This window comes from Oncorhynchus tshawytscha, linkage group LG31 (assembly GCF_018296145.1).
Source record: "Oncorhynchus tshawytscha isolate Ot180627B linkage group LG31, Otsh_v2.0, whole genome shotgun sequence".
Lineage (NCBI taxonomy): Eukaryota > Metazoa > Chordata > Actinopteri > Salmoniformes > Salmonidae > Oncorhynchus > Oncorhynchus tshawytscha.
In genome coordinates this window covers 23,383,000-23,400,074 of record NC_056459.1, presented here as the reverse complement: position 1 = coordinate 23,400,074, position 17,075 = coordinate 23,383,000, and the positions used below count along the sequence as shown (strand labels likewise).

Sequence of the window (17,075 nt, the reverse complement as noted above, 5' to 3'; positions counted from 1 at the left end):
GAAGCGTATTCCAGGAGTCTCGGCGATCATCCAGGTCCTTCCAGGTGCTTTTGAGTCAACTTTTTGGACAACATGGGTCCCGTTATGTCTGGCAAAAACCAAACACTGCATTCCACAGCAAGAACCTCATACAAACAGTTAACAATGGTGATGATAGTGTGATGTTTTGGGGGTGCTTTGCTGCATCAGGACATTCTACAGGAGAATGTCAGGCCATCCATCCGCGAGCTGCAGAACAGCTGTGTCATACAGCAAGACAATGATCCAAAACACACAAGGAAGTCTACAGCAGAATGGCTGAAAAGCAACAAATGTAAAGTTCTGGAATGGCCTAGTCAAAGTCCAGACCTAAACCCCATGAGATGTTGTGGCAGGACCTTAAATGAGCAGTTTATGCTCGAAAACCCACAAATGTGGCCGAATTAAAGCAGTTCTGCATGGAAGAGTGGGGAAAAATGGATGCACAGAGATGTGAGATACTGACCAACAACTACAGGAAGCTTTAGGTTACAGTCATTTTGAATATATATTTTTTAACCTTTATTTAACTAGGCAAGTCAGTTAAGAACAAATTCTTATTTACAATGACGGCCTACCCTGGCCAAACATGGACGACGCTGGGCCAATTGTGCGCTGCCCTATGGGACTCCCAATCACGGCCGGTTGTGATACAGCCTGGATTCGAACCAAGGTGTCTCTAGTACTGAGATGCAGTGCCTTAGACCGCTGCGCTACTCAGGAGCCCAATGGTCATTGCAGCTAAAGGTGGCACAACCAGCTATTGCATGTAAGGGGGCAATTACTTTTTCACACAGGGGTATTGGGTGTTGAATAACGTGGTTTATTAAATAAATAAAATAAGTATATCTTTTATGGGTTATTTGTTCACTCAGATTTCCTTTATCTAATATTAGGTTTAAGATCTGATCACATTCAGGGTCAAAAATATGCAAAAACAGATCACATCAGAAAGGGAGCAAATGCTTATTTTCACAGCACTGCATCCATCCATCCATCCATCCATCCATCCATCCATCCATCCGTCTGCAGAACAAGGAGAAGTCAGACAAAGTGAGCAAGGCTGGGTTTAAATGTTAGTGTGTTTATTGTGTTACTGTATAATCATCTTACTTTAGTCTACAGCGCCAACATTTAACGATTTATTTTCACAATAGTGCACTGGAGTTTTATAATATGTAGTCTAATTGTGTCTTTTTAAATATTCTTTTACAGTTGACAACAAGATACAGGGTACCGCCAGCAAACAGATGATAGAACACTTCCAGTACTTATCATATAGAAATCATCCTGAATCCAAATTGACAATAAATAAAAACGACATTTTACACATTAACATTTACAGCATTATTTTGGGATAGTTATGCATGAAAACATAATGGAATCAGTTGCGATATCAAAAACGTATATTTTTACAGATACAGTGACAATGATGGACGCTGTTTGTTTGGGCAATAAAAACCCTTTTACATATATGACTTGGAAAGAAACGAGTGCAGGACGTGCAAGATATCATCTAAACCCACATTAGACCTAGTGCATCATCTATAACTAACCATTCAATATGTTCAGAATCAACATTAGATCAGGATAAATCATTTATGGACGTAACAAAGCACAGGTAGTTATAGTCCTGGACGAACAAGCTCAGAGGTTCCCTTAGGTACAGCTCTAGGATCAGCTTCCCCTCCCCCCAATCCTACCTTTACCATTAGTGGTGGAGATGCAAAACTGACCCTAGATCAGTGTCTATGGCGCGTTCACCCTACACTACTGGAACAACAGAACAAACATAGTGCCGTCATCCTCATTAATGGATACTCGAAGGGCACTAGAGACTGGATGTCTCCATAGGCGTAACCCCAAAGGAAACTATTTCATCAAACATCCCATGCTTTTTCACAAACCGTGTTTCTGCATACATGTGATACCAGGAAAAATGAACTTTTCCTGGATTTCAATGGAAAATGGAACGTTTTCTCAACTCAGCGCTATTTCAGTCGCTTAATAGTCATACAAGTCACAAAGAAAATATTAAATGATTCAGTTTTTCTCCAGGGCCGGCGTTGCTCCTGAGCGGTTTACAGACGGGCAGAAAGAACTACATTATGCTATAGACATACAGTAGGAGAACAAGATAACTGTCTGCCAGTCGATTCAGACGTCATGGAGTATAAATTCAGCATTTCAAGTCATTTATCGTAAAAACAAGATTCCTTCCTCATATACATGTATACTGTATTCACGATGAACAGGAAAACAGAGCATCTCCGTGGAAACATATAAAACGCAGCGGAACTGTAAGCATATAGGACATCAAAATGAGGGACATACACAAGAGTAGCATATATGTTCTGACTAAGTGTCAAATAACTGTAACATTCCTGTATGAGCGTGTTTGTTAGCAGAAGTTCTTGTTTCATTGCTTCTTTTCTGTTCCGGGTGGGTTTTTGAGCATTCTAGGCTTGCAAAATTCTAGTAACGTTTTAAAAATTCCCAGGTTTTCCAGAAATCCATTAGGAAGATTCCTAAAATCAGGACTAGTAAAGATATATCGGCAATCGTCCAAAGAGAATTTCTGAAAACCCTGGGTATTTTGGGAAAGATACTGGGATTGCACAACCCTAGGGCATTCTAAAACCGCCACAGGTTTAGGAGCCACCTTAAATACAATAACCACGTCTGTCTATCTCTTTGGTCTGTCGATGTCGTCGATAGCCGCCAGGAGTTTCTGCCGGGCCTTCTTGTTGATGTGAGAGCCCAGACACACGTTCACCAGGTTGGCCAGCTGCTTCATGGAGTACTCCTGGTGGGACAGACAGACGGACACACATTATGGCCAGACAGCATTTATTCTCAGACGACATTTAGTCCCAGACAGCATTTAGTCCCAGCCAGCATTTAGTCCCAGCCAGCATTTAGTCCCAGCCAGCATTTAGTCCCAGCCAGCATTTAGTCCCAGCCAGCATTTAGTCCCAGCCAGCATTTAGTCCCAGCCAGCATTTAGTCCCAGACAGCATTTAGTCCCAGACAGCATTTAGTCCCAGACAGCATTTAGTCCCAGACAGCATTTAGTCCCAGACAGCATTTAGTCCCAGACAGCATTTAGTCCCAGACAGCATTTAGTCCCAGACAGCATTTAATTTGACCTCACAGCTTGCTTCACATGACTGAGGAGAAAGTGTCTGCCTATTGTAACAACTGGCTAATTTAAATGTGGTTAACTATTACGTTTTCACTGCACACGTTTTGGATACCAGTGATGCCATAGGCAAGCACATCATAAGATTTGTGCTACACATTGCTAGTAAACAGGTTGAGCTACCCCAGTAGAAATCTCATTAGCACATTGAACAGACTGAGTGAATAATTATCATTATACTGTTCCTCACCCTGTGGTTCTTGATGAACTGCTCCATGTCATTCTCAGTCAGGTAGTAGGCTTTGATGTAGGTCTCCACAAAGTCCTTGTCAGGGATGGGCCTCATGTCCGTCAGCTTCTCAAGCTTCATCAGGAACTGCTGGAAGTCCAGCTGCATCAGGGCCCGCCCTTCGTTACTGCACTTCTTCACGTTACCATAGCTACAGGACAGAACAGGAGAGAAGTTGACTTTGATGACTCCTGTATTATTTCTGTCGGACAATAGTTCAGAATTCGTTTAGTTTTTGTTGTCAGAAGTTTCCGAATCCAGAGCAACGATCTAAAAACATGGGATTTGTATTCTTAGTGCCCAAGGCACATGAACGAAGAACTAAAATGTCAAACAGAAAATCTGATATCGACAGAGAGCAAATAAGCCAAAAGGGTTCAATCTTGATTCTGCTCAGACAGTTTTCTTCAAAGCATATTTTGTCACAGACAGTTCAAGGGTTCTCAGTTTTAGTCCAAAAAAAGGTCAACAAGTAACATTTTTATATTCATATACCTTACAAACTTTATCTTCGCAGTGTGTGGGGGTCTGGATTTGAGAGTGGAAGTGTGTGTAGCAGAACCACATCCACCAGATCAGTGGCTGCTGACATCCATGTTTGCTCTGGTCTTGACAGAGGCGTAAATGCTTTCTGGGAAAGAGACATACTACCAGAGAGACCTCTCCTCATGTCTCCCTCTCTCCCACCTTCCTACCTCCCTCTCTTTCTCACCGTCTTTCTTTCCCTCCCTCCATCTTTCTCCCCCTTCCTATCTCTTTTCTTCTAACTCTCTATGGCTCCTCCCTCTCTCTTCACATGTCTCTCTCGCTCTCCTTACATCTATACCTCTCTCTCTCTCCCCATCCTTCTTTTCCTGCCTCCCTCCTATCTTCATTAACCCTCCATCTCTTTCCCCCCTCTCTCTCTCTGAGGTTGTCAGTCCCCCGGGGTGAGACAGTGAGTCAGACTCCATCTCCTCTCTGAGGAGTCCAGATGGGGGTGGAAATGAAGATAAACACAGCAAGTGAGTGAGCAAAACAAACAGACAGATTAGCCTGGCCACTCTATCATAGTGGTGGAGGGAGGGAGGTGACGAGACACAGTAGCGTGACTCTCAGGTTGCCTCCCAAAATGGCACCCTATTCCCTTTATACTGCACTACTTTTGAAAGTAGTGCACTATTAAGGGAACAAGGTGCCATTTGGGATGCACACACAGTCAGTCCAGGAACTTGGGGATAAACAGAGAGGGGAATCCCAGAGACTAAACCCAGTCTGGGAGGGAAGCTGAGAGGGAAAGACAGAGCTGAGAGGCAGACACTTGTGAAGGAACTCCACAGGTCTAATACTGATACACAGGCCATGTCTATGACGATGTGTGAAGGAACTCCACAGGTCTAATACTGATACACAGGCCATGTCTATGATGATGTGTGAAGGAACTCCACAGGTCTAATACTGATACACAGGCCATGTCTATGATAATGTGTGAAGGAACTCCACAGGTCTAATACTGATACACAGGCCATGTCTATGATGATGTGTGAAGGAACTCCACAGGTCTAATACTGATACACAGGCCATGTCTATGATGATGTGTGAAGGAACTCCACAGGTCTAATATTGATACACAGGCCATGTCTATGTTAATGTGTGAAGGAACTCCACAGGTCTAATACTGATACACAGGCCATGTCTATGATGATGTGTGAAGGAACTCCACAGGTCTAATACTGATACACAGGCCATGTCTATGATGATGTGTGAAGGAACTCCACAGGTCTAATACTGATACACAGGCCATGTCTATGATAATGTGTGAAGGAACTCCACAGGTCTAATACTGATACACAGGCCATGTCTATGATGATGTGTGAAGGAACTCCACAGGTCTAATACTGATACACAGGCCATGTCTATGATAATGTGTGAAGGAACTCCACAGGTCTAATACTGATACACAGGCCATGTCTATGATAATGTGTGAAGGAACTCCACAGGTCTAATACTGATACACAGGCCATGTCTATGATAATGTGTGAAGGAACTCCACAGGTCTAATACTGATACACAGGCCATGTCTATGATAACGTGTGAAGGAACTCCACAGGTCTAATACTGATACACAGGCCATGTCTATGATGATGTGTGAAGGAACTCCACAGGTCTAATACTGATACACAGGCCATGTCTATGATAATGTGTGAAGGAACTCCACAGGTCTAATACTGATACACAGGCCATGTCTATGATGATGTGTGAAGGAACTCCACAGGTCTAATACTGATACACAGGCCATGTCTATGATAATGTGTGAAGGAACTCCACAGGTCTAATACTGATACACAGGCCATGTCTATGATGATGTGTGAAGGAACTCCACAGGTCTAATACTGATACACAGGCCATGTCTATGATGATGTGTGAAGGAACTCCACAGGTCTAATACTGATACACAGGCCATGTCTATGATGATGTGTGAAGGAACTCCACAGGTCTAATACTGATACACAGGCCATGTCTATGATGATGTGTGAAGGAACTCCACAGGTCTAATACTGATACACAGGCCATGTCTATGATAACGTGTGAAGGAACTCCACAGGTCTAATACTGATACACAGGCCATGTCTATGATGATGTGTGAAGGAACTCCACAGGTCTAATACTGATACACAGGCCATGTCTATGACGATGTGTGAAGGAACTCCACAGGTCTAATACTGATACACAGGCCATGTCTATGATGATGTGTGAAGGAACTCCACAGGTCTAATACTGATACACAGGCCATGTCTATGATGATGTGTGAAGGAACTCCACAGGTCTAATACTGATACACAGGCCATGTCTATGATGATGTGTGAAGGAACTCCACAGGTCTAATACTGATACACAGGCCATGTCTATGATGATGTGTGAAGGAACTCCACAGGTCTAATACTGATACACAGGCCATGTCTATGATGATGTGTGAAGGAACTCCACAGGTCTAATACTGATACACAGGCCATGTCTATGATAATGTGTGAAGGAACTCCACAGGTCTAATACTGATACACAGGCCATGTCTATGATAATGTGTGAAGGAACTCCACAGGTCTAATATTGATACACAGGCCATGTCTATGATGATGTGTGAAGGAACTCCACAGGTCTAATACTGATACACAGGCCATGTCTATGATGATGTGTGAAGGAACTCCACAGGTCTAATACTGATACACAGGCCATGTCTATGATAATGTGTGAAGGAACTCCACAGGTCTAATACTGATACACAGGCCATGTCTATGATGATGTGTGAAGGAACTCCACAGGTCTAATACTGATACACAGGCCATGTCTATGATAATGTGTGAAGGAACTCCACAGGTCTAATACTGATACACAGGCCATGTCTATGATGATGTGTGAAGGAACTCCACAGGTCTAATACTGATACACAGGCCATGTCTATGATAATGTGTGAAGGAACTCCACAGGTCTAATACTGATACACAGGCCATGTCTATGATGATGTGTGAAGGAACTCCACAGGTCTAATACTGATACACAGGCCATGTCTATGATGATGTGTGAAGGAACTCCACAGGTCTAATACTGATACACAGGCCATGTCTATGATGATGTGTGAAGGAACTCCACAGGTCTAATACTGATACACAGGCCATGTCTATGATAATGTGTGAAGGAACTCCACAGGTCTAATACTGATACACAGGCCATGTCTATGATGATGTGTGAAGGAACTCCACAGGTCTAATACTGATACACAGGCCATGTCTATGATAATGTGTGAAGGAACTCCACAGGTCTAATACTGATACACAGGCCATGTCTATGATAATGTGTGAAGGAACTCCACAGGTCTAATACTGATACACAGGCCATGTCTATGATGATGTGTGAAGGAACTCCACAGGTCTAATACTGATACACAGGCCATGTCTATGATAATGTGTGAAGGAACTCCACAGGTCTAATACTGATACACAGGCCATGTCTATGATGATGTGTGAAGGAACTCCACAGGTCTAATACTGATACACAGGCCATGTCTATGATGATGTGTGAAGGAACTCCACAGGTCTAATACTGATACACAGGCCATGTCTATGATAATGTGTGAAGGAACTCCACAGGTCTAATACTGATACACAGGCCATGTCTATGTTAATGTGTGAAGGAACTCCACAGGTCTAATACTGATACACAGGCCATGTCTATGATGATGTGTGAAGGAACTCCACAGGTCTAATACTGATACACAGGCCATGTCTATGATAATGTGTGAAGGAACTCCACAGGTCTAATACTGATACACAGGCCATGTCTATGATGATGTGTGAAGGAACTCCACAGGTCTAATACTGATACACAGGCCATGTCTATGATAATGTGTGAAGGAACTCCACAGGTCTAATACTGATACACAGGCCATGTCTATGATGATGTGTGAAGGAACTCCACAGGTCTAATACTGATACACAGGCCATGTCTATGTTAATGTGTGAAGGAACTCCACAGGTCTAATACTGATACACAGGCCATGTCTATGATGATGTGTGAAGGAACTCCACAGGTCTAATACTGATACACAGGCCATGTCTATGATGATGTGTGAAGGAACTCCACAGGTCTAATACTGATACACAGGCCATGTCTATGATGATGTGTGAAGGAACTCCACAGGTCTAATACTGATACACAGGCCATGTCTATGATAATGTGTGAAGGAACTCCACAGGTCTAATATTGATACACAGGCCATGTCTATGATAATGTGTGAAGGAACTCCACAGGTCTAATACTGATACACAGGCCATGTCTATGATAATGTGTGAAGGAACTCCACAGGTCTAATACTGATACACAGGCCATGTCTATGATGATGTGTGAAGGAACTCCACAGGTCTAATACTGATACACAGGCCATGTCTATGATAATGTGTGAAGGAACTCCACAGGTCTAATACTGATACACAGGCCATGTCTATGATGATGTGTGAAGGAACTCCACAGGTCTAATACTGATACACAGGCCATGTCTATGATAATGTGTGAAGGAACTCCACAGGTCTAATACTGATACACAGGCCATGTCTATGATAATGTGTGAAGGAACTCCACAGGTCTAATACTGATACACAGGCCATGTCTATGATGATGTGTGAAGGAACTCCACAGGTCTAATACTGATACACAGGCCATGTCTATGATAATGTGTGAAGGAACTCCACAGGTCTAATACTGATACACAGGCCATGTCTATGATAATGTGTGAAGGAACTCCACAGGTCTAATACTGATACACAGGCCATGTCTATGATAATGTGTGAAGGAACTCCACAGGTCTAATATTGATACACAGGCCATGTCTATGATAATGTGTGAAGGAACTCCACAGGTCTAATACTGATACACAGGCCATGTCTATGATAATGTGTGAAGGAACTCCACAGGTCTAATACTGATACACAGGCCATGTCTATGATAATGTGTGAAGGAACTCCACAGGTCTAATATTGATACACAGGCCATGTCTATGATGATGTGTGAAGGAACTCCACAGGTCTAATACTGATACACAGGCCATGTCTATGATAATGTGTGAAGGAACTCCACAGGTCTAATACTGATACACAGGCCATGTCTATGTTAATGTGTGAAGGAACTCCACAGGTCTAATACTGATACACAGGCCATGTCTATGATAATGTGTGAAGGAACTCCACAGGTCTAATATTGATACACAGGCCATGTCTATGATAATGTGTGAAGGAACTCCACAGGTCTAATATTGATACACAGGCCATGTCTATGATAATGTGTGAAGGAACTCCACAGGTCTAATACTGATACACAGGCCATGTCTATGTTAATGTGTGAAGGAACTCCACAGGTCTAATACTGATACACAGGCCATGTCTATGATAATGTGTGAAGGAACTCCACAGGTCTAATATTGATACACAGGCCATGTCTATGATAATGTGTGAAGGAACTCCACAGGTCTAATACTGATACACAGGCCATGTCTATGATAATGTGTGAAGGAACTCCACAGGTCTAATACTGATACACAGGCCATGTCTATGATAATGTGTGAAGGAACTCCACAGGTCTAATATTGATACACAGGCCATGTCTATGATAATGTGTGAAGGAACTCCACAGGTCTAATATTGATACACAGGCCATGTCTATGATAATGTGTGAAGGAACTCCACAGGTCTAATATTGATACACAGGCCATGTCTATGATAATGTGTGAAGGAACTCCACAGGTCTAATATTGATACACAGGCCATGTCTATGATAATGTGTGAAGGAACTCCACAGGTCTAATATTGATACACAGGCCATGTCTATGATAATGTGTGAAGGAACTCCACAGGTCTAATACTGATACACAGGCCATGTCTATGATGATGTGTGAAGGAACTCCACAGGTCTAATACTGATACACAGGCCATGTCTATGTTAATGTGTGAAGGAACTCCACAGGTCTAATACTGATACACAGGCCATGTCTATGATGATGTGTGAAGGAACTCCACAGGTCTAATACTGATACACAGGCCATGTCTATGATAATGTGTGAAGGAACTCCACAGGTCTAATACTGATACACAGGCCATGTCTATGATAATGTGTGAAGGAACTCCACAGGTCTAATACTGATACACAGGCCATGTCTATGATAATGTGTGAAGGAACTCCACAGGTCTAATATTGATACACAGGCCATGTCTATGATAATGTGTGAAGGAACTCCACAGGTCTAATACTGATACACAGGCCATGTCTATGATAATGTGTGAAGGAACTCCACAGGTCTAATACTGATACACAGGCCATGTCTATGATGATGTGTGAAGGAACTCCACAGGTCTAATACTGATACACAGGCCATGTCTATGATAATGTGTGAAGGAACTCCACAGGTCTAATACTGATACACAGGCCATGTCTATGATGATGTGTGAAGGAACTCCACAGGTCTAATACTGATACACAGGCCATGTCTATGATAATGTGTGAAGGAACTCCACAGGTCTAATACTGATACACAGGCCATGTCTATGATGATGTGTGAAGGAACTCCACAGGTCTAATACTGATACACAGGCCATGTCTATGATAATGTGTGAAGGAACTCCACAGGTCTAATACTGATACACAGGCCATGTCTATGATAATGTGTGAAGGAACTCCACAGGTCTAATACTGATACACAGGCCATGTCTATGATAATGTGTGAAGGAACTCCACAGGTCTAATATTGATACACAGGCCATGTCTATGATAATGTGTGAAGGAACTCCACAGGTCTAATACTGATACACAGGCCATGTCTATGATGATGTGTGAAGGAACTCCACAGGTCTAATACTGATACACAGGCCATGTCTATGATGATGTGTCAAGCAGAATGAAGAGGATCCTGTACAGTTCAATACATGCTAGTTGTACACCATTGGGCATCTTTTCCCAAAACCATAACCCTGGTTTTCCTGTACTGTGATTCCTTTTCAAAACCTGACTAACACTAGCCCTGGACATAAAACGTAAAACCCAAACTAACCCTAGCCTTAGAACATTAAACCCTAACTAACCCTAGCCTTACAACATTAAATCCAACTATCCCTAGCCTTAGAACATTAAACCCCAACTAACCCTAGCCTTAGAACATCAAACCCTAACTAAACCTAGCCTTAGAACATTAAATCCAACTAACCCTAGCCTTAGAACATTAAACCCCAACTAACCCTAGCCTTAGAACATCAAACCCTAACTAAACCTAGCCTTAGAACATCAAACCCTAACTAACCCTAGCCTTAGAACATTAAACCCAAACTAACCCTAGCCTTAGAACATTAAACCCTAACTAACCCTAGCCTTACAACATTAAATCCAACTATCCCTAGCCTTAGAACATTAAACCCCAACTAACCCTAGCCTTAGAACATCAAACCCTAACTAAACCTAGCCTTAGAACATCAAACCCTAACTAACCCTAGCCTTAGAACATCAAACCCTAACTAACCCTAGCCTTAGAACATTAAACCCTAACTAACCCTAGCCTTAGAACATTAAACCCTAACTAACCCTAGCCTTAGAACATTAAACCCTAACTAACCCTAGCCTTAGAACATTAAACCCGAACTAACCCTAGCCTTAGAACATTAAACCCGAACTAACCCTAGCCTTAGAATATCAAACCCTAACTAACCCTAGCCCTGGATTTAGAACTTAAAACCCTAACTAAACCTAGCCCTGAATTTGGAACGTAAAACCCTAACTAACCCTAGCCCTGGGTTTAGAACTTAAAACCATAACTAACCCTTGTCCTGGATTTAAAACTTAAAACCATAACTAAACCTAGTCCTGAATTTAGTTAAAACCCTAACTAACCCTAGCCCTGGGTTTAGTTAAAACCATAACTAACCATAGTCCTGGATTTAGAACTTAAAACCCTAACTAACCCTAGCCCTGGATTTAGAACTTAAAACCCTAACTAACCCTAGCCCTGGATTTAGAACTTAAAACCCTAACTAACCCTAGCCCTGGCCTTCTCAACTCTAAACTTCCAAACGTAGGCTGTGTTTACACATGCAGCCCAATTCTAATCTTTTTTTTCACTAATTGGTCTTTAGTCTAATCAGATGTGCACTGAAAAAGTTCTGATGTGAAAAGATCTGATGTGATTGGTCAAAAAAACAACTACTGTCAAAAAGATCAGAATTGGGCTGCCTTACAGTCCAGCTCAGCACAATCAACCTGGATGCAAAAAAACACACTACCCAGTTCCCTACCAGTCCCCCACTATGTAACACTCTCATAGGAGGTTGTGCTTGTCCCTCGTCTTTTTTCCACTTCATCACAAGATGGTCAGAGACGTTATGACATCTTTTTATTTCCCCACATCGCCCCCATTAATGCCATGTCTCTCTGGCCTAAAGAGGATGTCTCCCCTGGCCGTATAAAACCCTGCCTACCAGTACATCTACTTCACACATGCTTGCACACACGCATGGTCACGCACACACAACATAAATAATACATTGGACAGAGAAAGCGGGTACAAGTGCTGATTTCAGGAAAAAATGCATTAGTCCCTTTCAGGCCCCAAACCTTTGACTGACTTGCAAGGGAGATGGTTGTTATGGGAGCCATTTAGAATGTGTCAAGTGTTTAGAGGGGACTCAGGCCAGCCTTGTGTCAGACATGTTCCCTGTGGGGTCTCTATAACAGAACATATAACAGTCCTGGGATGGAGTGTTGGGGAGGAGGAGGCACAAAGAGTCAGCTTATTGCTACCATATGGAAGGGATGACAGGACTGAAGAGGAGTTGTCTCAGGAGAATGAGAGAAAGCTGGAGAAAAGCTAGGAACGCTCAAGTCTCCCGTGCTTATCTAGTAGGCAATCTGCGTGTTTCTTTGCGGCACTCAAACATTTAGTTTTGTGTTTATTTATGACAAGCAGATGTTCCAACAAGAGGATGTTCAACGCCCGAGAAGAAAAAGAGGAGGGGGAGTAAAGAAGAGAAAAGCAGCTCGTGGTCGTGCCTTACTGCAGGAGAGGACAGGGGCTCCAAGCCTGCCTTATTTAATAACTCACCTGAGGTATTTGGCATATGACACGCGAACAGGGCTCATATTTACGAGTGTACCCCAGGAGGAGAGAACAGGGCCATCAACCAAAAAGGCAAAAGACGTCAAAATAAGAGATGAACGAGGCAGCAAAAATTTCCACACCTCTCCAATCCACCGGCAGTAAATCCACAGGTGCATATTAGCATGTCCCTGAGTGATGAACTATCACTATAACCATCATTGAATGAGCAATAGGTTTGTGTTCACACATTTTATTTTTCCTGCCGTGCTTATCATAAGATATTTGCTGGCATTACAACTAGTCAGCAGCTTTTTGCTGCTCATAAAAAATTACAATAAAATGAAAAAGTCTAATAAAATTCGTACTTTTAAAATACACTATCACGTAAATTATATATGGATAGAGAGCCATATTGACAACTTTACGGGAATAATATGAATGATAAGGCACCACTCAGCCCCTCAATGAACGATAAGGCACCACTCAGCCCCTCAATGAACGATAAGGCACCACTCAGCCCCTCAATGAACGAAAAGGCACCCACTCAGCCCCTCAATGAACAAAAAGGCACCCACCCAGCCCCTCAATGAACAAAAAGGCACCCACCCAGCCCCTCAATGAACTATAAGGCACCCACCCAGCCCCTCAATGAACGATAAGGCACCCACCCAGCCCCTCAATGAACGATAAGGCACCCACCCAGCCCCTCAATGAACGATAAGGCACCCCTCAGCCCCTCAATGAACGATAAGGCACCACTCAGCCTCTCAATGAACGATAAGGCACCACTCAGCATCTCAATGAACGATAAGGCACCACCCAGCCCCTCAATGAACGATAAGGCACCCACCCAGCCCCTCAATGAACTATAAGGCACCCACCCAGCCCCTCAATGAACTATAAGGCACCCACCCAGCCCCTCAATGAACGATAAGGCACCACTCAGCCCTTCAATGAACGATAAGGCACCCTCAGCCCCTCAATGAACGATAAGGCACCACTCAGCCTCTCAATGAACGATAAGGCACCACCCATCCCCTCAATGAACGATAAGGCACCCACCCAGCCCCTCAATGAACTATAAGGCACCCACCCAGCCCCTCAATGAACTATAAGGCACCCACCCAGCCCCTCAATGAACTATAAGGCACCCACCCAGCCCCTCAATGAACGATAAGGCACCACTCAGCCCTTCAATGAACGATAAGGCACCCCTCAGCCCCTCAATGAACGATAAGGCACCACTCAGCCTCTCAATGAACGATAAGGCACCACCCATCCCCTCAATGAATGCTGCAATATATTTGCTGAAAAACGTATAGAAACCAATAAAATTATTTTGTAAATCAAAGTAAGCAGGTAGGAGTTGTTTCTCTATCTTCTTAAGCCTACTCACCTCTCCAATGATATCTGCTGAAACATTCATATTTTTAACTACAAAATCAGCCCAAGTATTTTGTATATGCAAGTAAACAATTCACCCTTCCACCAGCGTCCTGTTGGCCAGACGGATGCAGTGTTCCCACAGGACATTAGACACAGGCAGAGGGACCCGGACGTGTCTGGACACATCACCCAGCCTCTTGTTAAACTCTTCAAACTCCTGAGGAACAAAAAAACATAACATTGGTTAGTTTTTTTATTCATGTTTTTAGTCCAGTGATACATATTTTATAAATAAATTATTGGGGGTTTCAAGACTTCTCAAAATCCCCAAAGGGTCATGTTAGCTCTACAAATTAATTCAGCAGAGGTACACTACATCTCATTCCAAAATCCTGGGAATTAATATTGAGTTGGTCCCCCCTTTGCTATAACAGCCTCCACTCTTCTGAGAAGGTTTTCCACTAGATGTTGGAACATTGCTGCGGGGGACTCCATTCAGCCACAAGAGCATTAATGAGGTTGGGCACTGATGTTGGGCGATTAGGCCTAGCGATTAGGCCTAGTCTGCGTTCTAATTCATCCCAAAGGTGTTCGATGGGGTTGAGGTCAGGACTCTGCAGGCCAATCAAGTTCTTCCACACCGGTTTCAACAAACCATTTCTGTACGGACCTCACTTTGTGCACAGGGGCATTGTCATGTTGAAACAGGAAAGGGCCTTCCCCAAACTGTTGCCACAAAGTTGGAAGCACAGAATCGTCTAGAATGTCATTGTATGCTGTAGTGATAAGATCTCGCTTCACTGGAACTAAGGGGCCTAGCCCGAACCATGAAAAAAAGCCTCAGACCACTATTCCTCCTCTACCAAACTTTACAGATTTGTCCGTCAGACTGCCAGATGTTGAAGAGTGATTCATCACGCCAGAGAACGCGTTCCCACTGCTCCAGATTCCAAAATGTGCGAGCTTTACACCACTCCAGCCAACGCTTGGCATTGCGCCTGGTGATCTTATGTTTATGTGCGGCTGCTCGGCCATGGAAACCCATTTCATGAAGCTCCCAACGAACAGTTCCTTCCAGAGGCAGTTTTGGAACTCGGAAGTGACTGTTGCAACCGAGGACAGACGATTCTTACGCACTACGCACTTCAGCACTCTCGTTCTGTGAGCTTGTGTGGCCTACCACTTCGCAGCTGAGCCGTTGTTGCTCCTAGACGTTTCCACTTCACAATAACAGCACTTGACCAGGGCAGCTCTAGAAGGCAAAAATTTGAACAGACTTGTTGCAAAGGTGGCATCCTATGACGGTGCCATGTTGAAAGTCACCGAGCTCTTCAGTAAGTCCATTCTACTGCCAATGTTTGTCTATGGAGATTGCATGGCGGTGTGCTCGATTTTATACACCTGTCAGCAATGGGTGTGGGGTGTGGCTGAAATGTATTTTGTGTGTGGATGAGCTAAGGGCCAGTTCAACAGATTCTACTGCAGAGCTGGTGAATAACGTTGGTCGACATGCGTTCTCATTAACACAGCAGAGCAGACATCCATGTAACCTTTCAGCCCTCACATTCTCCCCCTGCTCCACAGATGTCCCAGCAACTCTTGCCATACAAGATGGCTGCCGGCCACGCTCCATTCCAACATGAGCAGCGGAGACATCAGGACTTGTTGATTCAGCTGGTCAGGCCCTTTTCTCTTTTCTTTCATTTCACCCCAAAAAGAGACAAGATGATTTTTAGACAAAGATGGATCGCTCCGATGTTCTCCCCACGCCAAAACCTACATACATCACTGTGTTCTTACACCTTGTTTGTTGTCGAGTCAAACGTACAGACTAGGAAGTCAGAAAAGGGCCAGTAATCTTTCAAAACATTTTCCTCATTCACTTCACTGTGCCAGATGCCTTCTCAATTTGGGTGACTGATTCGCTGTGCACCTAAACCAAACCCAGCAAAATGCAGAGCACAGGAGAGAGGTTGTGCACACTAAGGTATTGCATCTGAGTGGCATAATTTCCAAGAATAAATCAAATTACATGTCATAAACCTAAAAAGACGTTTTCTCCCTCATTATGTTGACAGCTTGAAAGTAATGAATGATTGTCAAATGTCTTCTCAAGCAAAAATGTTGTGCCATCTCATTTGAATAACCTGGTTGGTAAATGAGACAATGTCAGTGCCTGTGCAACAATTGCCAATAGAATGCAAATATAAGCCAATTTTGGACGCTAATATTCAACAGAAACTCATGAACACAACAATCTACACGATACAACATCATCTCCTATACAATACAACCCTGTATCAATAACCTGTCAATCATAACCCATACTGAACAACGTCTATCTCAGAAATATATTGGATGACCAGCAGACGTTTGAACCTGACACTTATTCTCTTGAAATAAAAACATTAACGCTTTCCTACCTAATATCTGGTTGAAATATATGTCACAAACACCTTTATTTAAATGAGATTGGCTTAGAGCGGCTTAATAATGCTTCCAAAGAGCTGTCTTCCAGACAGCCGACCCACGGTTCCAGAAAGGTGAGCCTGAGTGAAAACTCCCAAGAATTGGCGGCAGTGAGGTGGTTTGCTCAGAACGGTTCAGGATTTAAAGCTATGGCTGCTCAGGCAGAC

General features: G+C 43.3%; 1 protein-coding gene across 2 annotated transcripts in view; it reads right to left on the bottom strand.

Moving 5' to 3' along the window:
• Positions 1-1,082: 1,082 nt before the first annotated feature.
• vps50 (VPS50 EARP/GARPII complex subunit) overlaps positions 1,083-17,075 on the bottom strand; it is a 229,402-nt gene continuing 213,409 nt past the window's right edge. For both annotated transcript variants that reach the window (XM_042310186.1, XM_042310187.1), the window contains 3 exons: positions 14,535-14,656; positions 3,411-3,600; positions 1,083-2,824 (listed from right to left, as the gene is read on the bottom strand). In XM_042310186.1, coding sequence (XP_042166120.1) covers positions 2,705-2,824; positions 3,411-3,600; positions 14,535-14,656 — 432 coding nt within the window. In that variant the 3' untranslated portion in view covers positions 1,083-2,704. The remainder of the gene's footprint in view (positions 2,825-3,410; positions 3,601-14,534; positions 14,657-17,075) is intronic.